Source organism: Trypanosoma cruzi, genomic scaffold (assembly GCF_000209065.1).
Source record: "Trypanosoma cruzi strain CL Brener 1047053516589 genomic scaffold, whole genome shotgun sequence".
Taxonomy (NCBI): Eukaryota; Euglenozoa; class Kinetoplastea; order Trypanosomatida; family Trypanosomatidae; genus Trypanosoma; species Trypanosoma cruzi.
This window is the reverse complement of record NW_001849517.1, coordinates 159,882-180,153: the sequence shown is the minus strand read 5'-3', so window position 1 is coordinate 180,153 and position 20,272 is coordinate 159,882. Positions and strand designations below refer to the sequence as shown.

At 53.6% G+C, this 20,272-nt stretch overlaps 7 protein-coding genes across 7 annotated transcripts, besides 33 other annotated features; all 7 read left to right on the top strand.

Moving 5' to 3' along the window:
* Positions 1-7,382: part of a sequence feature (heterozygous, Esmeraldo-like haplotype) that runs on past the window's edge.
* Positions 161-202: a microsatellite.
* Positions 259-2,742, top strand: Tc00.1047053506517.130 (hypothetical protein, conserved; the record flags this gene model as incomplete). Its single annotated transcript, XM_807267.1, has 1 exon — positions 259-2,742. The coding sequence occupies one exon, from the start codon at positions 259-261 to the stop codon at positions 2,740-2,742; it is 2,484 nt and encodes an 827-aa protein (XP_812360.1).
* Positions 992-1,033: a microsatellite.
* Positions 1,828-1,883: a microsatellite.
* Positions 2,958-3,536, top strand: Tc00.1047053506517.110 (hypothetical protein, conserved; the record flags this gene model as incomplete). The annotated part of the gene is made up of 1 exon (XM_807266.1): positions 2,958-3,536. The coding sequence occupies one exon, from the start codon at positions 2,958-2,960 to the stop codon at positions 3,534-3,536; it is 579 nt and encodes a 192-aa protein (XP_812359.1).
* Positions 3,586-3,617: a sequence feature (AT_rich).
* Positions 3,808-6,834, top strand: Tc00.1047053506517.100 (hypothetical protein, conserved; the record flags this gene model as incomplete). Its single annotated transcript, XM_807265.1, has 1 exon — positions 3,808-6,834. One exon carries the CDS (start codon positions 3,808-3,810, stop codon positions 6,832-6,834), a length of 3,027 nt encoding a protein of 1,008 aa, XP_812358.1.
* Positions 4,201-4,247: a sequence feature (CT-rich).
* Positions 6,521-6,554: a microsatellite.
* Positions 6,862-7,039: a mobile genetic element.
* Positions 6,862-11,365: a mobile genetic element.
* Positions 7,383-7,436: a sequence feature (areas merged during assembly that could not be assigned to a particular haplotype. This can correspond to areas where the two haplotypes were merged or to regions with more than two copies in the genome that were merged during assembly.).
* Positions 7,437-8,291: a sequence feature (heterozygous, non-Esmeraldo-like haplotype).
* Positions 8,292-10,781: a sequence feature (areas not merged during assembly with more than two copies in the genome that could not be assigned to a particular haplotype).
* Positions 10,782-11,396: a sequence feature (areas merged during assembly that could not be assigned to a particular haplotype. This can correspond to areas where the two haplotypes were merged or to regions with more than two copies in the genome that were merged during assembly.).
* Positions 11,181-11,411: a mobile genetic element.
* Positions 11,397-20,272: a sequence feature (heterozygous, Esmeraldo-like haplotype).
* Tc00.1047053506517.50 (hypothetical protein, conserved) lies at positions 11,574-13,718 on the top strand (the record flags this gene model as incomplete). Its single annotated transcript, XM_807264.1, has 1 exon — positions 11,574-13,718. One exon carries the CDS (start codon positions 11,574-11,576, stop codon positions 13,716-13,718), a length of 2,145 nt encoding a protein of 714 aa, XP_812357.1.
* Positions 11,646-11,672: a microsatellite.
* Positions 12,419-12,464: a microsatellite.
* Positions 13,736-13,762: a microsatellite.
* Positions 13,906-13,967: a sequence feature (A-rich).
* Positions 14,083-14,113: a sequence feature (AT_rich).
* On the top strand, positions 14,137-14,895 carry Tc00.1047053506517.40 (uncharacterized protein; the record flags this gene model as incomplete). The annotated part of the gene is made up of 1 exon (XM_807263.1): positions 14,137-14,895. The coding sequence occupies one exon, from the start codon at positions 14,137-14,139 to the stop codon at positions 14,893-14,895; it is 759 nt and encodes a 252-aa protein (XP_812356.1).
* Positions 14,980-15,063: a sequence feature (A-rich).
* Positions 15,331-15,358: a sequence feature (AT_rich).
* Positions 15,492-15,557: a microsatellite.
* Positions 15,587-15,631: a sequence feature (T-rich).
* Positions 15,649-15,693: a sequence feature (A-rich).
* Positions 15,763-15,803: a microsatellite.
* Positions 15,908-15,928: a sequence feature (AT_rich).
* Positions 15,960-16,011: a sequence feature (CT-rich).
* Positions 16,105-16,216: a sequence feature (GA-rich).
* Positions 16,354-16,388: a sequence feature (AT_rich).
* On the top strand, positions 16,472-18,436 carry Tc00.1047053506517.30 (uncharacterized protein; the record flags this gene model as incomplete). Its single annotated transcript, XM_807262.1, has 1 exon — positions 16,472-18,436. The coding sequence occupies one exon, from the start codon at positions 16,472-16,474 to the stop codon at positions 18,434-18,436; it is 1,965 nt and encodes a 654-aa protein (XP_812355.1).
* Positions 18,839-18,867: a microsatellite.
* Positions 19,062-19,149: a microsatellite.
* Positions 19,197-20,272, top strand: Tc00.1047053506517.14 (protein kinase, putative; the record flags this gene model as incomplete). Its single annotated transcript, XM_807269.1, has 1 exon — positions 19,197-20,272. A coding segment is annotated over one exon (1,076 nt), but the record flags the coding sequence as incomplete, so codon positions are not given.
* Positions 19,883-20,056: a microsatellite.

Genomic DNA, 20,272 nt, shown 5'->3' with positions numbered 1-20,272 from the left:
AAGGATACATCTGAAGCACACATTCTTCCCGTTATAAATCAGACGAAGTTGACACAGACACAAACATAGATAGAGGGAGTGGGAGGAAAATAAGGAAAGGGGCCGGTTGACCACGTTTTTTCTGTTCCTATTTTCTTTTTTTGCCTAAAAAAAAACAACAACATATACACATACCGATATACATAAAGTACATACATATATATCGTGTCGCGATTTTCCTTCCGAGCAGCCTTCGGGCACAATTATAAATAATTACGTATGAGTTCGTACTGTGAGGTGTGCCGCGGACTATTTGACATCCCCCACTACCACGGCGACGGGGATACTCCAGTGAGAGTTCCAGAAGCTCTCTCTCCTTTACGCGCTGCTGCTGCTGCATCGTCCACTGCTGCGCCGGTGTGTGGTCGCAGTAGCAGCAGCTATCGCAGTAGCCCGGCGTTTGCCGTAAGGAGTCGGGGCAGCAGTTCGCAGCAACGGCGTCAAGGATCCTTGAGTCGTCGTCGTCGACCGTCAGCGTCGTCTTCTCATGTCTCGCCGGCCGCTGGGCGGGAGAGGGGTGGGTCACGGCGGGGATCGCCGCGAACACCATCGGCCGTGGGTGTGGAGCGGGAAACCGCTTCCACGCTTCTGCGCATGAGTTCTCCGGCTCGCGCCAGCGCACTGGTCCGCACCCCGAGTCCTGGCCTTTTTTTACGGAACTGCGGCGGAAAGACATCAACGAGTCGTCGACACGCGCGAAGCTGGCGGAGTATTCTCACGCCGCAGTCCAAAGAAAGGGTACGGTCGTTGAGTGCAGGCCACGTGGCCAAAGAACACATGAAAAGGCGTTTGGACCATCTGCATGAAACATTAGAGCGCATCCGCGAGGCGGTGCGGAGGGACAACGCGGCCGCTGGCTCACGCGGACCATCGTCAATTCTTCATCCTGCTGCTGCTGTTTTTGCTTCTGGCGGTGTTGGTGGCGACGCTACGGCGAAGTCGTGGCATTTAGACGACGACGACGACGACAAAAACAACAACAACAGCAGCAGCAGTGGTATTAGCGGTCGAAGCAATAGCGACGGAGTCGGTGTGGGTGTTGCATCGTCACAGCCCGTTTTTTGCGGTTCAGCAGGCGGTACAAATGACGGGTTGCCGAATTTATGCCCCTGCCGTAGTTCCTCGTGTAGTCGCGGGTTGAGCTTTGCCACGTCACGGGGATCTCCGTCTGAAACCATTTTACCACGCGAGGTCACGGAGACGCACGCATACGACGGGGAAGATGCTGCCGAATTGCGGCCATTTTCTTCTTCGTGCGAGAAGAGTTCCTCCTTGCGAGAGGGTCTGACGCCGTTCATGGCCGCGCCCTCCTCTTTTTCTCCACCCGGCACGACTTCTGCAGCAGCAGCACCTACGACAGGCCCTCAATGCCACCTGTCGGCGGGTATGGCGGCCATTTCAGCAGGGACGCAAACATCCGAGTTACCGGCAGCGAAATTGCCGCGGGGAGAGTTTCCCTCTTCCCCTTCATCCGCAAGCCGCGGGACTGGGGCAAATAGCAACGCCGCATTTACTCACCTGGAGGCGCTTCGGGAGGGATTTGTGGAACTTTGCAGCGCTGTGCGGGAAGATCTCCAGGCCCTGCACATTCGAGTGAATGCAATACAGAGACCGCAGGCGCAGCAACAGCAAAAAGAGCCGTCCACTTCGGAGAGTGTGCCACCTCAGCATGTGGAGGGGAGGGCCTATGAGAATGCTGCCGCGGGATTATTGCAGAAGTCTACATCGTACGAAAAGTTGTTGGCTGAGCTGCAGCAGTACACCGTTTTGACCGTCCACAAGGTTCTTCAGCAACAGAAGCAGCAGCAACAGAAACAGCAACAGCAACAGCAACAGCAACAGCAAGAACCAAAGGAGCGTTACGGGGGTCATTACGGCTTTGCTCCGACGCTTTCAGAAGCTATGCCCTTCACGTCACTCCATTTACAGCCAATAAAGCCTTCACTTCCACAGTGGAACTCTTTGGCCACGGATGACATGTACGCTTGGTCATCAGAGACATTTGATGCCCACGTGCGTTCCGCCGTCCGGGCCATTTTACATGAGGACAGCTTCCGGCACGATGCGAGGGAACTACTTGCAGAACAACAGGCTCAACGAAGTGAAATGAAGGCGTTGCGGCACGAGTGGAAACGCCGCTGCAAAGAATTGGAAGAGCAACTTAACGCGCTTACAGACGCCACGGAGTCCATGCGACTGGACGTGGAGGAGTTACGACTGCAGGCCGTAGGACCACCAACGCCACCTCCGCCGCCAGCCAAAATATCATCTGTTGCACCCACGTCCACGCTGTTGCCGCAGCATACTTTGTTGCCACCTTCTAGTGGGGTGGATCCTCCTCTTCCCGCCCGAGCTGCGACCCTCGCCGACGCGGTGCCAGAGGTATGGGAAGATCGGTTGGTGAAACGCGTTCAACAACTTATTGCAGAATCCGAGGAGCGTTGGTTGCAACGTGTCCAAGGGGAAATTGTGCAGCCAGTGCTTGAGCATGTGCGCCGGTTGATGTCGGCTCATCAGTCTATGATTGAAACTGTTGTGGAGAGCCGCTGTGCGCAGTTTGAGACCTACGTTGACCGTGGCCGTCACGGGTGGGAGGTACAGGTTGCAGAGCTGCGTTCGCGTGTCAGTTCGCTTCGTGGCGACATGCATCGTGCTCTGAAAGATCTCTGTCAGAACCTCAACATGGCCTGCCCAGGACTCTGAGGTTGCGTTCTTTTGTATAATGTTTATTTCTTATAACATTGTACCAATTGTCTCTCCCCGTCGTTGGACTAGTCACGACAAGAGAATTTTTTGCTTGTTTATTTCCAACCCCTTTTTTCCCCCCATTGTGTGTCAGTTTTGTTCTGTGCCTTTTTCCTTTTCCTTCCCTCTTCTTTTTTTCTCTGCGCTTATGGAAACGGGGATGCGCAGAAGAGATGCCACTTGCGGCATCAAATTTTTTTGCGAGACGCCTGGGCCAAAAGTCATGGTTGAGTCTTTCCAGCAGCAGCGTCGGTTCTGCGGTTTGGCGTCGCTCGTCACCACCGCCATCGCCATCGTTGGTGTCTGTCGCTGCTGCTGTTATGCTCGTTAACTGCGGCACGGCTCTGGGCTCGTTATGTTGCCAGCGTCGGGGTCAAAGCGCGCTACACAAACTACTGCAGGACCCCAGCGATCCGTATCTGCGGCCGATTCAGGACCTTGATATGCCGCAAATAGCCGCCATAGCAAAGAATGGAAAGAAGGAGGCTCAACATCTCTTGGATGGACTGACTGCCATCACAGTCTCTCTCTCTGTGCAGCTGGGTGGCAACGGAGTGACGGAGGAGGATATTGACGCCGCGTTCTCTGTGTACACGGAAGTGTTGCGTCATGCACCAGGAACGGCGGGCGCCGCAGGCATCGGTGATGACGCGGGAAGCGTGTCGGAGGATGTTTGGCGGATGGAATGGGAGCGGCCACTGGAGGAGTTCCGCGTCGTGTTTCGCTTGACTGGTGACACACGGCTCTCTTAAAAAATATTTGTGGTTATGTCACCCGTATGGATTTTGCCTGATTTTTCTCTTTTTTTTTTTACTTTATTATTATTATTAAATGTGGCTACGCTGCGAGATGGGCTGATGACCGCTTTTTTTTTTTTTTCTTTTGCTTTTATTACACCGAAGTTTTATTGTGACAGCGTCGGTGAACTTATCGAGGGGGGCGGCGGGAAGGCGTATAAGGTGACGCGGCCTTTGCCCACATATCGTTCTAAATTGAAGAGGGCACATAGAAAACATAGAAAACATGTCCACAGCGGAGGAGGCGGAGGCGATGTGGTTTGCCGCCCAGCGAGAAACGTATGGCAACGAAAATGAAGAAGAAGAGGACGAGGAGTTGCTGCGGGGTGTGCCGTGCGCTGACGACGTTGTTCCCATGTATAGAAACCCCGCCATGCAACAACAGCCACAGTTGGTGGATGCTGTCAAGGAAACCACAGGCATGAGTGACGATTTGTCGTGTGTGGAGCCGTCGTTGCAAGCGGCAGCGACGACGACGATGGCAAGTGGCATCTGCGTGTATCCGCCGCTGTCGCGGGTGAGCTTCATGATGCGTGGCGACAACGGTGTGGTACGTTGGGTGACCGCATCCGGACTGAAGGCGGAAACGGCCTCGCGGAAACGCGGAAGGGAAGACAGTGGGGAAAAAGAGGAAGAGGAGGAAGAAGAGAAGGAGTGGGTGAGGGACGTGCGGGATTTGCGCAGACGACATGGCGGCAGCGGTCTTGGGCATGTGAACATCCCTGCACTTTTGCAAGGACTTTACGATGAGGCGGCGAATGGCGACGAAAGCCGCGTGGTGCCGCCGACAACACCGACGCCATTCCCACCCGAGCAGCGGGGGACGAAGAGGAGGGGGAGGGACGAGGAGGCGCTGTGGGTCATGAAGTACAGCCCCAAACACTTTCGCGAGCTTCTCAGCGATGACAACACCAATCTCAAGCTGCTTCAATGGCTGAAGAGCTGGGATGCATACATCTTTCAGGACACACCTGCTACACGTAATAAAGGCAATAATGATGACGTTGGCGCAATTGCTACGAATAATACTACAGCAGCAGCTAATAACGAGACTTCTGCTCCTACGAGGCCTGAGGAACGTCTGGCTGTTTTGGTGGGTCCGCCAGGTGTTGGGAAAACGACACTGGCTCATGTGCTTGCCGCGCATTGCGGGTATGAAACCGTCGAGATTAACGCGAGTGTGGACCGCACCTCATCGGCGATGGAGCGGGCCATACAACTCGCGGTATCCCCAGCGCGTGGAAGACGACGTGCGCTGCCCTTATCATCATTGTCAACTTCATCTTCAAATGTGGACGGCGCGTCCAAGGCGACATTAAAGACAAGAGAGGCGGGTGTGTCGCTTGTAGACATGCTGCTTCGCCCCAAGTGCCTTATTATTGACGAGATGGATGGCATTGCCGCAAATGTGGCTGCCTTTCTCCTTCAACAGGATATTCACTGCCCCGTGTTTTGTCTCTGCAATGACTTTTATGTGCCCTCGCTCCGATCCCTGCGGCGGCAGTGCCATCATGTGTACTACTTTCCACCCATTCGTCCACAGCGTTTGCTGTCTCGTTTGACTGAGATTGCGGAGCTTGAGGGTTTGTCCGTGAGCAAGCCGGTTCTTGCCGATTTAGTGCAGTCAAGCAACGGCGATGTTCGATGCTGCTTGAATACACTGCAGTTCTTGTGCCGCCACACCTCACCGACTGGGGGAGAGCGGGATCCTTTGCAGCTGATGCGGGAGATGCAGGGGAAGGACTCCAAGCTTGGGTTGTGGGACACATGGAGGCTTTTTTTTGAACGCCAGGAACGCAGCAAGTACATCCACCTCCTTCGCAAGGAGTACACCATGGACTACGGGGCAACGGTGATGGCGGGAAATCAACACAAGCTGGCAGGAACGGAGATGACGGGGAGGAATGGAGGCTCCTTGCATTCCACAGAGGATCCAGCACAACGCCAGGAAGAGGAGCATGTGGCTCTGGGGTTTCGTGTGGATCCGGGTTATGTTTACGTGTCTCGTGTGGCGCAGCAGTGCGCCGACACAAGCATTCTCCTCGATGGTCTTCAGGAGTTTTACGTGCAGCGGTCGTATGCGGACTATTCCTTCAAACAAACCCAACATATGGCGGATGCCTTTTCGTTTCAGGACAATCTTGCCACGCGTTCCTACCGCGATGCTGCTTCCGCCGTACTCATACCGTTTGTAGAGCAATACGCTTGCACGACGGCAGCTGTCTGTTTTGTCTGCTGCAGTTCTTTGCGCAGAGCGGGAGCGCATATTGGATTTCCTCGCGAGTGTGCGATGCTGAGTCAACGCATGTCGGAGTCTGTAAACATTGCCCGCACTTTCCGCGAAGGCTGCCACGGTGAGACGGCAGCACACATGTGTTCACTCGACGCCATCTCGCAGGAAATTGCGCCGCTGCTACTGCGTTCCTTACTTGATTTATCGCTGCGTGTTCCCGCCCACTCTTTTGCGTCCCTGTCTGCACTGAACCTGCAGGATCAACAGCTGCTGCTTGCATCCGTTGCGCGCCATGCAGAGTACGGCATCACGTACGCACGTCTGTCAAGAGCTCGGAATGAAAGCAACGAGGCGGATGACCCGGTGGAGGAGCACTGGGAGCTGACGCCGCCCATTCATCGTCTTGGGTGCGTTCTTCGCGAGGCTGCGAGCTCAACTCCCCTTGCACGGCGAGGCACTCTGGCAGCGCCAGCGCCACAAACGACTGCTTCTGCCTCGCTGCGGCCTGCAGCGTCGATTATGGTGCTGCGGGTGACAGAGGAGCTGAAACAGCTGATGGTGGGGGAAATACAGCGCTTCGTCATCCAACGGAATGCGGCAAACACGGCGAGAAAAACCACCAACACGAACCAGCCGCCCCAAGCGGTGAGGAAGGCGGTGACTGTGTTGACCGCGGGGCATATAGGTGGGCGGGAGAAGAGGAATAAGGTGGAAGAGGAAGAGGAGGAGGAGGAAAAGGAAATGATGGCATCTGTCAAGAAGGCAATGAAGACAAGTCACACTGCCGCCTCCACACCACCGGGGGTGCCGGAGGCGGCATCCGCCCCAAAGTCCCGACCGCCAACTGGAAAAAGAGACTTTTTCGGTCGTCTTATTCCCGAAGTTGCGGCGAAGTTGTCACCGTCAACAACATGCAAGAAGCCAACAGCGGCGGCGACAACCAACGTGACCGTGCAGTACATCTACCACGACGGCTCCACCAACGCCGTTCGGATTCCTGCTGTATTCGAGGACTTTTAGGGTGGATGCGGATGTGACCGTGCTTTTAGGAGCTTCTGAAGAGAATGATCGCGAGGAATGCTGACTAACCCTAATTAATGTATATGTGTCCTGATAAAATAATATGCTCTTCTTTACGATACTTTTCTTTCTTATGAATTTTAGGAAGAAACAAGACTTCAAGGACATCGGGGAACCAATAGCAGCCAGATTTTTTTTTTACTTTTAAAATTTACAGACACAGCGAGGTTGGTTTAAGGAAATGGCATTGGTTCCTTACACGGCAACAGAGTGGAGCCATATTGGTGCCCGTCTTTCAGAATGGGTACGCCAGCATGGCGCTATCGAGGTGCAGCTCACCTTCCTTGATGAAGACGAGCCGTCGGATGCGACGTTAACTGTGGCCAATTCAACGACAGGCTTGCGCTTGGTTTCAGGGAACATCGCCAAACCCTGGGAGGATTCGAGCCTTGCAGGACACGTTGCGAATCTCCGGGCGCCCCAAGTACCAAGATTCGAGGCTCAAGTGATCCTGCCCATCATTGGGGCGACCCGTGGGTTAAGGGCCAAGCAAGGGCTCACCATTGCTGAAAGGGAGCGCTTGAGTGCTGACTACGCCCACGCCGTCGCCAACACGCAGAACCCAAACGCCCGGCTTCATTCGCGGGTGGGAGGATCACATAACAGCCTATCGGCGCGCGAATCTAACATTGCGGTCGCCGACGGCCTTCCTGCGGAACGAGAATGCGCGCTCGCCGGAAGCGAACAGCAAGTGGAGGCGACCCGCGCCCGAACACAGGAACGCGAATACCAATTGAGGGCCGCCAATGCCCAGCTCCACGAACGAGAGGCACGCGTTTACGCAAGAGAGGCGCAGCAAGCCGCGCGGGTTGCGGAGACGGCGGGCCAGGATGAAGCCCCCGCCACTCGGAGAGGCCCGACAGATGGACCTGTCAGGCGTCAAAATACGGCCGAAGACGGCGTTATCACACAACCGCATCAAACGAATATCTTGATGGCGGGTGGCGTGCCGTCACGCGCGGCCGGAATCAGCCTGGCTGGAGAGAGACGGCAGGCTATTCCCCGGACGTCTCAGGGCAATTTTGGGAGACCACATTTCCACCCCTCCATGCCTTTGCCTCCCCGCAACTTCTCCTTGGACGCCCATTCCGGTTCACCTACGGAAGAGGAACGAAAGTTTCTCCCATTCGACGTTGCCACGTGGCCCCCGCGTGTTTGGAATAAGGGCATTTCCGGAGTCGTTTTCGACCTCCAGTGCGCATACCAATGCTGGCACCAGGACGAAGAGCAGGTTAAACTTGCCTTTGACAATTTGGTCGAGTGGATCGGCGTGCTGGAAGGCCTGCAGGATCCCACCGATCGCTTTATGAATTTGGGCAGGTCCCTGCTGAATACATTCCGGATGCAGCTCACGATTGCATCCGATCCCGGCATCCCGCTCTCCACACTGCGCGCCCGTCTTCACACCGCCGTTAATAAGGCCGACACCTTCGCGAGGGCAGTCCAGCCTCTCGTCGATCGGCGAGAAACCCAACGCACTTTGCGATGCCAACGTTGTCATACCTATGGACACGAGGCATCTACATGCAATATGCGCCCCAGAGGAAATTACTCACAATACAGGCGCCCATCAAAAAATGGCAGAGGGGCTGCCGCACGCCGCTCATGAATGCTGGCGACGGCAGCCCCATCCATTCCGCCACCTCCGGCTATTACGCACAGGCAGCGCACCGCACCGCCGACGCTCCACCCGATCTTTCAAATCGCCCGACGCAATCGTCGAGAAGGGCAATGGAGCTTATCCGTAAACGACGCTCGACTGTGGTACGACGAATCACCGACATCCCCGCTTTGGGCCAGCTATGCGAGGAGAGCGAAAGAGGTGGCTCGATAAATGTGGGCGCCGTCCCTGTGGGAGCGGTGAATTTCCCTAGCGGGGCAATTTTCAATGTTTTTTGCTGCGCGCACGAACAGCCGATGAACAAGGAGAGCCGTGCGGCCTTTTGGCGGCAATCGATGTAGCGCCACCGACCCGACTACAGTACGCCAGGATGCTGCGGTCTGTGTTGGAAATGTATCGAACCCCGCTGGGCATGATGATTCTGGGGTTACAAAAGATTGCGGCGCGATAAGAGGCGAAGCAGGCGCACCCCTTGACAGAGGAAGAGATGAATCAAGTTATCCGCAGCCGGACCGATTGGAGGGAACGCGTTGTCTTACGACTTGCGTGGATGACGGCGAGTCGTTGGTCCGAGATTGCGGCCTTGACACCCACAACAATTTTACAATGGAGCGTGACGGGACCTTAATTTTGGATTGGTCCGTGGCGCCGAAGACGGCGAAAGCGGATCCCCACCACGCCTCGCGGTTCGTGAGGATACGAGGGCAGGACGCCTTCGACACTATAAAGTTATGCGGGACACTTCAAGAGAACGAAAAGCCCACGAATCTTACGACTGCCAAAGTCGAACGAGTTCTGGTTCCTTGGAATGCCACGGCGCATTCCATAAAACGCGGCGCGTTGAGGCACGCTGCTGAAATCGTGGAGACGCACAATTTGAATCCACACGTGATCTCGCTGTTGGCGAAGCACGTCAATCCGTTCGACCTTCCCCAGAATACTGTTCGATATTTGGGGAAGTACACCACAATGCTGACCCAGGTGTCGTCGCTGGTCGCATTGATCTGAAGGGAGAAACTGCGGACGGGCATGAACCCTGGCTGAGAGCAGAGGAGCGTTTTCCCATGATTTTAATCACAATCATGCTGCTACAATAACGAGACACGCGACAAGGACGGGCCTGACCACACCACGAGGTGAACACGCTATCCCGTTACAGCGAGTCAACGTGCCCGTATTGAATCCGGAGTGGATCATGAGTCGGTTGAACCCGGCTACCTTGGAGAGGCTCATGCAAGTTTGGGGACTCGTCGGGCGGTCCTCTTTCCCTCCGTCTTCCTCATACGGTGAAGCGCGCGAAGGCTTACGGAGGATTCCAACCGCTGACGCGCATTTGCTACGAAAAGCGGGAATTATCGAGGACGCATTGTCCACAATAACAGGCGGATGGATAATACCTTTTTCGGTTGTGGCGGAGAAAACCACCGGTTTACGACGAAGATGGATCGCGTGGCCACGCGACAAGAACAGAGAAGACCCTTGCGAGGCTCATGCTCCTCTTTTACATATTGCTCATTATTTACTGCCTGTGATTGCTGAGGCCGCTTCCTGCCTGGATTTAAAGGCATGCTTTTTCTAAAGTCTCTTTACCGCAGGAGACTCGGCATCTCTTTCGATGCCGCGTGGAGGACGGCACGCTGGTGGAGCTGACACGGCTCCCAATGGGATACAAGGCCAGCCCAGAAATTCTCCAGATTATTATTACTTCGGCAATTGCGGGGGTGACGACGGTGGTTCACTTTCTCCGGGCCGCACCTCCATTGGTGCGTATCGTCGTATGGATCGGCAATATGCGCATTGCAGGGTCGAAAAGCGATGTGACATTGTGGGAGGCCCAAGTGCTTCGTAATGCGGACGGCTGTCACGCCACGATGGGGGAGGAACGCGAATCGGGCGCCACGCAGTACACCTTCCTGGGGGTGCAGTTTGATCTCAGACACACCAGACGGTGTCACTGAGTGAGAGTTTGTGCGGTCTGCATGCGCCATGCCGGCGCTCAATTCTTTAACCATCGCAGAAATGGAGGTTATGGTGTCACGCTTTTTGAATGCGGCTGCCATTTTGGGGACGCGTTTATATGACCACTACTTTTTCATTAAGGCAGTGCGACGACGATTATCCGCAATTAACCTGGGAATTGTGCAGGAAACATCCCTGGCAAACCTTCCGCCGTCAGTGGCTGGTTTGGGCGAGAGACTACGACACATCATCGAGAATATAATCGTAAGCGAGTGATCAAGCCCACAGAAAAGGCATCGGCCGCCATCATCACGGGTGCATTGCTCCATGGATGGGGAGCCGTTTTTATTCCAGACTCCGGCGACGTTAAAATTGCCAGAGGGAATGGGGGAAGAGACCTTTTCTTATCATGCAGGCCGAGGCGCGCGCGGTACGCTTAGCCTTATCGGCCTTTTCCGCCATCTTGCCATCCACCATGGACTTTTGGGTGGACAGCGCTTCGCTGCAAGGAGCGGCGAATAAAGGCAGCTCAAAATCGCACGCTTTGACGTGGGAGCTGCGACGGATATATGAGTTTTTGGACTCTCGCAGATTACAGGCATCCTTTGCCTACGTGCGGTCTGCAGAAAACCCCGCAGACGGCCTATCACGCGGTCGTGTTTTTACACTTCAGGAATTGGCGAAGGGGTGGGACTTGCTAAGGGGAGCGGCGGGGTCTTGTGGCTGGAAGACCCCAAAGCCTGCCACTTCGTAAGTAATTATCTTTCAGATTCTAGCTGAGGACAAAATACCATGCGAATGGTCAATAGAATTTATTGATTGGATAAAAAGGAACCATTGAGGCGATTAACTAACTCTGCGATAAACCTCTTTTCCCCTATCTTGTTTGGTTTCTATAGGAAATTTCAGGATTCGGCCAGCGCCAAAGAAGATTATTCCCCATTTTTTTTTGTCCCTTTTGTTTATCCTTCGTACCTTTGCTGCCGTGGGGCCAATATTACCAGCGCCACCGATGAAACTAAAACTGCCTTCTTTTCTTTTTTTTTTTTAATTCTTTCTTTTGGCCCACTTCTTTACGGCGACTGGCGTTTCAACAGTCATGGCCTCCAGCGCTGCTTCCACTCGGCGTCTCACCTCTAGTTCATCGCCTCTAGCGAGTACACCACCAGTGACAACAACAACAACAACAACAACGACAGGGACATTGTCGGCGTCTGATCCCAGACAACAACGGCAGTCTACATCATCACAAAGCCCGACGGGGGCGCCGACGAACATAAGCACAAGCAACGACGCACCGGGTCCGCTTTATTCGGAAGATGGCGAACTGCCGGAGGAGGTTCTGTCATATTTTGAGCACTGGGCCTCCCCAACGGAAGTTCTTCAACTTCGCACCCTATGCGGTGATATCGTGAACAAGTACAAGAACGAGACCGCGAAGCTTCTTCGTGAGCTGGAAGAGGTGAAACGAGGGCGTGATGCACTGCAGCGCGAGGCGCAGGAGACACGGAGGCTGCGAGAGCTCTATTCAAAGGCAGAAGCCGAGTACGAGAAGGCGCGCAAGGAGCGTTCACAATGGAGTGAGGAACGTGAGCTCCTTCGGCTGCGATTGCAGCGACTTAGTGTCGAGAATCAACGACTTCAACAGATTCTCGCCAGCCGGGGTCGCTGCCCCAACCCAAATCAGCTGGGTGGAAGGACGGCGGCGGCACCATTGAGTTTGGGTGATGGCAGCGGTGCGGCGTTTACTTCCACAACAACGCCGCTTTTTACGGGCTCTTCGATACCCACACCAACAGCTAGTTCGAGTTCAGCCGCAAGGCAACCACATGGAGGCTCCGCGACACAGGAGCGGAAAAAGCAGCAGCAACAGCACCCTGTGGAACATGATGCGGCTAGTGGTGGTAATTACAGCAGTGGCATGGGGGGTGATGATTACTATTACAGTGGCAGTCACAACAACAACAGTAGCAGCAGCAGTAGTAGCGGCGATATCAATGGGGCCTTGCGTGAGCAGCTGCGCCTCATTGAAGAGATCCATCGTTGCTCCACGGAGTACGCGGAGTTGGAAGCACGGTTTTATTTTGCCCAGACGCTCTGGGACATTACCGCCACGCGAGGAGAGCAGCGCTCGATGCTGCTTGTGGCTGAGAATGAAAAACTGAAGGGCCAGCTGCGGCACTGGCGGAGTGTCGCGGAGGATAACGCGGGCCGCCTTGACACCACCAAAGTGCAGCTGCGTGATCGCTGCAACGACGTGGAAGAAGCACGACGTGCTCTGCAGGCTGCTCATGCGGCACGACAGACCGCTGTAGCAGCGGAGCGAAGTGCCGCAGAGGAATCCATGTCGTCCATAAAGGCAGCCCACGCTGAGGAACTCGCACGCGTCCAGCAGCAGCTGCAAGTGGCTCTCGATGACTCTTCTCGGACACGTGACAAGCTTCAGGGAGCATTGGAAGCGGCACAGAGGCGGGCGGATGCGCAGCGGGAAGAGCTTTTGGCCGACGTGGGTGCCGCCGAGCAGAAGTATGCTGACGCGTTGCGAACACAACAAGAACTGGAAACGACGTTGGCGGAGGCGACGTCACAAAACGAGCGGCAACAGGCACAAATGGAGCGCGAGCTGCGGCTACTTCGCTCTGCCCAGGAGACCGCTGTGAAGAAGAGGGACGAACAGTCTGCGGTGCTTGAGAAGACGCTGGACGAGAACACAGGGCTGACGGCGAGGTTGCTTGAGGCGGAAGAGGAGCTGCGGACGGTGAATGCCCAGCTGAACGTGGCACTTGAGAAACTGCAGCATGCCGGTGAGCTGGAGGAGGCGTTAGTAAGCGCGCGCGCCAGGGCAGAGGAGTTGGAATTGGAGGTGCAGACGCAACAGTCCTATTACGCAGAGCAGCTGCGGATGCACCAGACAGCGCTGGGTGAGCTGCAGAAGCAGCGGGATGATGAGGTGCGGCGACTTGGCCGTGCGATTGAGCGGCTGCAGCGGCGGTATGCGTCGAATAAACTGCGACTCGTTGCTGCGGTAAAAGGCATTGGACGAGCAGCCGATGCAGGGCCAATTTCGCCGCCTCCGATGATGTGCGGGAAAGAAGAACAAGCAGCGGCACAACCAAGCACGGTGAGGACGTTTCCGTTGGCTGAAGAGACAACGGGGACAGATGCCGTCCTTCTCCTGCAGCAGTCGACGGCCATTGTAGCCGCCCTGGCCCGCACACTAAATCGTGAGACCCACGCGGCATAGAAGTGATTGCATAGAGAATATATATATATATATATATATGCATACAGAAAGAGAGAGAGTGAGGGAGAGAAAGAAATGAAATGTGTGGGTGAGTGAGCGAGTGATGTCTCTTTGAAGCAAAACCACAAGGCAGGGGTGGACGGAGTTGAAATACCGGCCGACTTTTACCGCTGCCAATTCCAGAGCGTTTTTTTTTTTGCTTTTTTTTTGTTGTTGTCACTTTATCCGCCCTTTTTTTTTCTTTTTTTTGTCTGATGTCCCTTGCTCAGTTATTTTCGGTAGGGAATATTTGTGTGCTGCCGTGGCCAGGGATAAATAGAGACAATTTGGCGTCTTACACACTAGGTGGGAGTGTAAGTGCTTCTTTTTTTTTTTTTTTCAATTTATTTATTTTTCTTACGCTGGCGGTGGGTTGGTGATGGAGAGGTGTTTGCTTCTCTCCGCATGGCCGACGTTGCACGAGCGGGAGGTGAAGGAGGCGAGTGAATTTGTGCGCAGTTCCTCCGTGTCGCGTCGGGATTCGATGGCATTGTCGTTGAATCATGCCGGCGCGTTTCCCTCCGCCTCCCACTCCGGCACTCACCGGGGTTCTTTTGCCACGATGTTGGCGACGGGATCCCGCGCGGCATCGCCGCACCCGCACGACCCATGCGCCACGCCGCCGCCGGGCATTCGATGCCTCGACCTCCCGGAACACTACCACGCACGCGACACTAGAAAGAACAAAAGTGCTGTCAACGACTACGACGAAGACGAAGACGACGGGGCCTACCGCTCGGGAAGCTGCTCGCGATGTCTCTCGCGCGCCTCCTCCTTTAGTCTCGGCGCCGGGGGCATGACGCCGCTGGCGTGGAAGATGTCGTCCTCCATGAACGGCGAATCACCGTCCTGCCGTGCCACAGAATCACCGTGCTCGGCGTTTGCGCAGGAGCACCTCGTGGCGACAGCCGTCATGGAGCGGCGCGTCAATCGGATGGCGGGGGGCATCTCTTTTCAGGGCATGACCCCGATGGATGCGTTGCTGGCTGGGCGCCTTGCACCCCCTGACCGCCGGGAGGAGCAGCAGGAATTGGACGAGAGCGGTGACGCGAGGGGCGTTTCGCCTCCTTTTAGGGAACGAAGTATGGCGCCGGCGGAACTTGTCGCCGAGCGGACCGGGCGACAGCAGCCCCGTTGATGAATAGAGGCATTTGGGGGTGGGGCGGTGACGGAATCACCACCGCTGGATGCACACGTGCATTCCTTTCCGGCTCTTCCGATGTTTTTTTTTTTTTGTTTGTTATCCCTTTTTTTTTTCTTTTTTTCTTAGAAGATATCTTGTTTTTTTGTTTTTTTTTTTGTTTTTATTCCTGTGGACCTTTTTTTTTCTTTTCTTTTAGAACGGCCTTTTTTGTTTTTGTTTTGAATGAAATAAAACGAAATGCCCAACACTCGAAGGTAGAGGGGATCTTATTTGTCTGCATGCATACATACGTGTGTATATATATATATATGTGGGATGGAGGGAGACACAGACAGAGAGGGAGGGGGAGAGGTGTATTTTCTTTAGAATTGTTGTAATGGATTTGACGACACGTCCCTCCCTCTCTGTCTCTCTCTGTCTGTCTATATGTATTATTATATTATATTATATAATAATACACGTGTGTCTGTGTGTGTCTGAGTGTAGGGGAGAGGGGGAAAGAAAAGAAAAAAAAAAAATTGGTAAACGGAAAAACGAGGAATAAACCAAAACTTAACCATGTCTTTTGTTCTTTCTGTTGTTGTTGTTGTTATATATTATATGTATATTATATATATGTATGCGTATGCATGCATGCATATAATATAATATATTTACTTTTTTTTGTCTTTTTCTTATCAGCCATAAAAAAAAGGGAAAAAAAAAAAAAAAAAAGAAAGAATAGAAAAAACGAGACAAAACAACAACTTTTTTTTTTTTTTTTCCTTTTGATTTATTTGATTTTATTTTCTTATCGCTTTATGCCACACGCCAATTGTTTTATTGCTGCAACTGATTTGATTGGTAGTGATGGTATATTACATATTATATTATATTATACATATATTATATTATATATATATATATATATGCGTCTGTAAGCATGGTACGTATGTATGTTTTTTTTTTTTTTTTGTGGCGGTCGTTTTAAAACACGGAAGCGCGCACATATCTTATATAAAGCTACATTTATTTATATATATATAATCTGTAGCTTTTGATCGTGGGGGGAAGGTGCTAGAGCGGGAAAGAGAGTGATAGAGAGAGAGAGAGAGAACGAGAGAAGGAGAGTTGCGTGTGTGTGAACGGGAGCTACTGTACTGTCTAACGGATAATTCTTATTGCTTGCCCGAGGTTGCCTTAGATGCAATGCACATGGACGTGCTTTTTTTTTTTTTTTTTTTCTGTCACTCTCTCTTTCTCTATTTCTGTGTATGTTTTCTTTCAACGAGGATCTTTCCATCTTTCATTTTTTCAATTTTTTTTTTTTCTTTCTCACACTCACACACTCTCTCTCTTTCCATGCATTTATGCATGTGTGTTTACATTGTGTGTGTCACAAGTGGGATTCACCGCTCTCGCTTTTCAAGCAGTCGGGGGAGGAGTGAAGGGCAAGGCGACAAGAGTCTAAAGATATATATATTTATTTATTTATATTTATATATTTTCGTATATTTCTAGTGGTGCCACCGCCACCGTTGCTTCGAGTTTTTTTGGTGTCTTCTATTTGGGTTACACACTACGCCAAGAGATGAGTGCGGGTCAATCCGCGGTGGGATGCGGCGATGTCTCCACCGCCGATACACACGGCCCCGGGACGAGCAGCAAATTTTTACCGTCGCCGCTTTACGGGACGCGGGCGGAGGTCTCCACGACAGACGGGGGAGCGTCGCCGATGATTAAACCGCCGTTGTATGCGGCGAACACGTCGGGGAGCGGCCCGATGACGGCCAAGACGGGCATGGATGAATCCACAGGCTTTGCACACGACGCGGAGGAGGGGGAGACACCAGCCCGGAATCCTGCACGGGCATCGTCCATCGCCGCATCGCCGCAGTCACTTTGTGCCGACGACGAGGATGTCTCGGATCGCAATGCTGCCGCCATGGAGGAAAGTTACTTTAGGCGCTCTGCGGCAATGTCGATGGTTCAGAGCGGCGCCGTCAACGCCCCCGTGCAGTTTGAGGGCAGTCTCCTGGGACAGACAGTCATGTTGGGTCAAGGCACACAAGGGCGGGCAAACACCATGTCGCCATCTGTTATCGTTTCCCGCTCTTTGCCTCAGCTCGCAGGCAACGCCAATTGTGGTGACGGTGGTACCCAAGAGATCTGCGAGGACTGTGCAGACGGGCCGAGCATAACGGTTTCCCTGGCGAATTCCACCAACGACGGCGTTGGCCCGTGGAAGCGGGTGCAACTTGTGCCGTTTTCTGCGTCCGGCATCGCTGGTGCGAGCCCGATGCTGACGATCCCTGTTGAATCGGCATCGGACGCAGAGTCGCCAAACAAACAGCGTGCCAACCCGCCGCGGCACCGCTCGATCAACGACCCTGCCGCACCAATTGGGATGCACAACTCACAGCAGACTGCGGCGAGTTCCATCAGCTTCAGCGACAGAACGCCACAGCGTGAGGGAAGTCCCTCGCGGCCCCCATCTTCAGCCTGTTCGACGATGGACATGTCACGACAGTTGAATATCTCCGGGATGTCCGGAAGCATGTCTTTTCGTCCACCGGTTGGAGGCATCAGCCTCGCTGATTTACCGAAGGGTTCTCCGTTGGTATTTGACAGCTCTATGAAGTCCGTAACGCCGACTCGTGGAACACCGGTTTTATCCACAACAGTGCAGCAACCGAAGCCATGCCCAGTTAACCGTGCCACATCTGCGGCCGTCCCTCAATTTGTCACCACGTTCTGTGGAAGGAGTTCCGGTCTTGCCACTGGCAATGGTCTACCACTTTCACGTGGTGTGATGGGAGGAAGTGGTGGTAATCCACTGCTTTCCTCTGCGATGGGCCACATCTTTATCGATCCACACGGGTTGCCGGCCGCGCCGAAATCTCAAAAGCCACCTACGACCCAAATGTCTGATTCGGATGTCTTTCGGCCGTGGTTACCGCTTGGTCTTGAGCAAGACGTGGCTGCAGCTGAGGTGACAGGATGGACGCCGCTGGGAAATGGCTCTGAAATGCCTGAACAGAGTTGTAATGGCCCCATTCTTGCCGGCAACATCGTGAATGATATAAATAATGATGGGGACGACGACAATGGCTATGGGAAGAAAAGCATGTCTCCTGCCCGCCCTGAGGCCATTGGCTCTGGCTTCAGTGTCAACGAGGACGGTGGGGACTCGTTTTTTGGCGCCACTTCCACGACATTGATGGAGGCGACGCTGCTGGAGATGAAGTTGCAGGATGGGTCCGTTTCGGTGTCGGTGCGACCCCCGCCCCGCAACCAGGCGGCGAAGGGCGCTGAGGATGATCGGCAGGGGAAAAATTCACAAGAAGCCCGGGAAAACAGGGTGGTCGAGCCGACGACATGTAAAGAAAAGGCTGGTCAATCGACGAGGGGGAGGCGCCAGCCTTCCTTGCGAAACCAATCCGAGTCCCAGATGAACAAAGAGACTCACGGCGTGGTGAAGCCAGACGCGGCGGTTGAGGGCACCGCACCAGCGGTGCTGTCAACAGAGGAACCCACGCCAACGCGGCATGAGTGATACGGACACCACCGCGAGGGACATTTCAGAGCAAATCCTTTCCTAATAAAGAGGTAGGAAACCCGAAAACAAAAGGAGGTGGCTAGGGAGGGCGGGCAATTTGATGCCGCCGTAAAGTAGATGAAGCGGCGTTTCTTTCAACGCTCCCGCGTGCACCTCTTTTTTGTCGTATTTTTAACACTGTACCTTTTTTTAGAATTAGATATATACCTTTTCTCTCCTTTTCTCTCCTCGCAGACAGGCATACGCAGAGCCGGAAGGAGAGGAAGGAGGAACCGCCAGAGTGCAACCTCATTTTTTTCTTTGTATTTATTTGTGTGTGTGAGAGTTTGTGTGTTGTGGGAGGGATGATGCACGGAGACTTTTTACTTTTTATTTGCATGGGGGATGGAAAATAAAAAAAGAGAAGGAGAGAGAGAGAGAGAGGGAGAAAAAAAAGGGCACATCTCTACTGTTTGCGTGGCGGGCAATTATTTCTCTTGATGCGTGCATGGACGTTTCTTTTCTCGTTGGATCTTTTGTTCTTTTTCTTTCTTTCCCGCCTGTTTCTCCGCAGATTTTTGCCATAGGTAGTTGACATTGACAGAGCGATTGCTACGCGTTCCTGCTTGTGGACGAAGGAAGAAACAAAACAACAACAAAACAAAAACAAATAAAAAACCAATAAACAACGACGACGACAACAGCGGAAACGACGTTGGCGGTAACAACAAATAACTTTAACGAGAATACAAGAAAGGGGGGGAGGGCGAAGGCAGCCATGGTAGGTGGAAAGGATGCGGCAAAACGTGCTGGCAATGCAAAGCGGAGCGATGACAAGAAGAATGGGAAGGGGGAATCCGGAAATAAGATTGGGCCTGCAGCGCATGCGACAGTCGCGACGCATTTCGACAGCAAAACGGAACACAAGACAGCGAAAGCCGTACATGCGAAGCCGCATCCACAGAAGAAGGGCCCTGAAAAGCCGGGGAAGAGTAAAAATAAAAATAAGGACGCAGGGAAAAGTGCGGAGAAATTGAACGAGTCGCCGCCATTACCGCCGCCCTCACCCCGGAGTAACGGCGTCGTGGAGGAGGCGGCGGTGGCCCCTGCAAATGTCACCAACTCACCAATCGTGGAGGACTTGGAGCGGAACGACGATAACGCGGGGGTGTCGTCCTCCAGCATGCAAATTTCACTGGGAGTGCAATCCGTGCCACCAGTAAAAAGAGAGAAGCGCAGCGGTAGTGACAGTACCCTGTGCAAGGACGGGATGGCAGGTTTGTTTAGAGCGGACCAACGTGCTGGTGAAAGTTTGATGGACAATAGCGATGGTGGTGCGAGTCGGCCGAAGGAGGCACCGACGTCAAATTGGACTGCGGGCAGCACGGAGGACCGCGACAGTTGGGTGAACGCCGTGGGCGGAGTAACGGCCAAAAATAAATCCCGCAAGGAGACGGCGTGGAGCGAGGACGACGACGATGATGAGGATGCAGAGGAAGAAGATGACGAGGACGATGAGGAAGATGACGAAGAAGAAGATGAGGATGGCGAAGAGGAAGATGAGGATGGCGACAATGACGACGACGACGAGGAGGAGGAGGAGGAGGACGAGGAAGATGAAGAAGATGGCTGCAATGAAATCGTCAACAAGGAGGAGGGATGGAAACAGGAGCAAATTACAGTGAAAATATCTCGCGAGGGCGATCGAAATGTGAAAGTTCTTTATGTCACGCGGCGCACGAAATTTAGAGCCTTCGCGAAGGATATCATGCGGCGCTTTGCGTACAACCGTCTTTGTGACTTTGACATGTATTGCATCGACGCCGCTGGGGACCATGTCGACATTGACGTTTC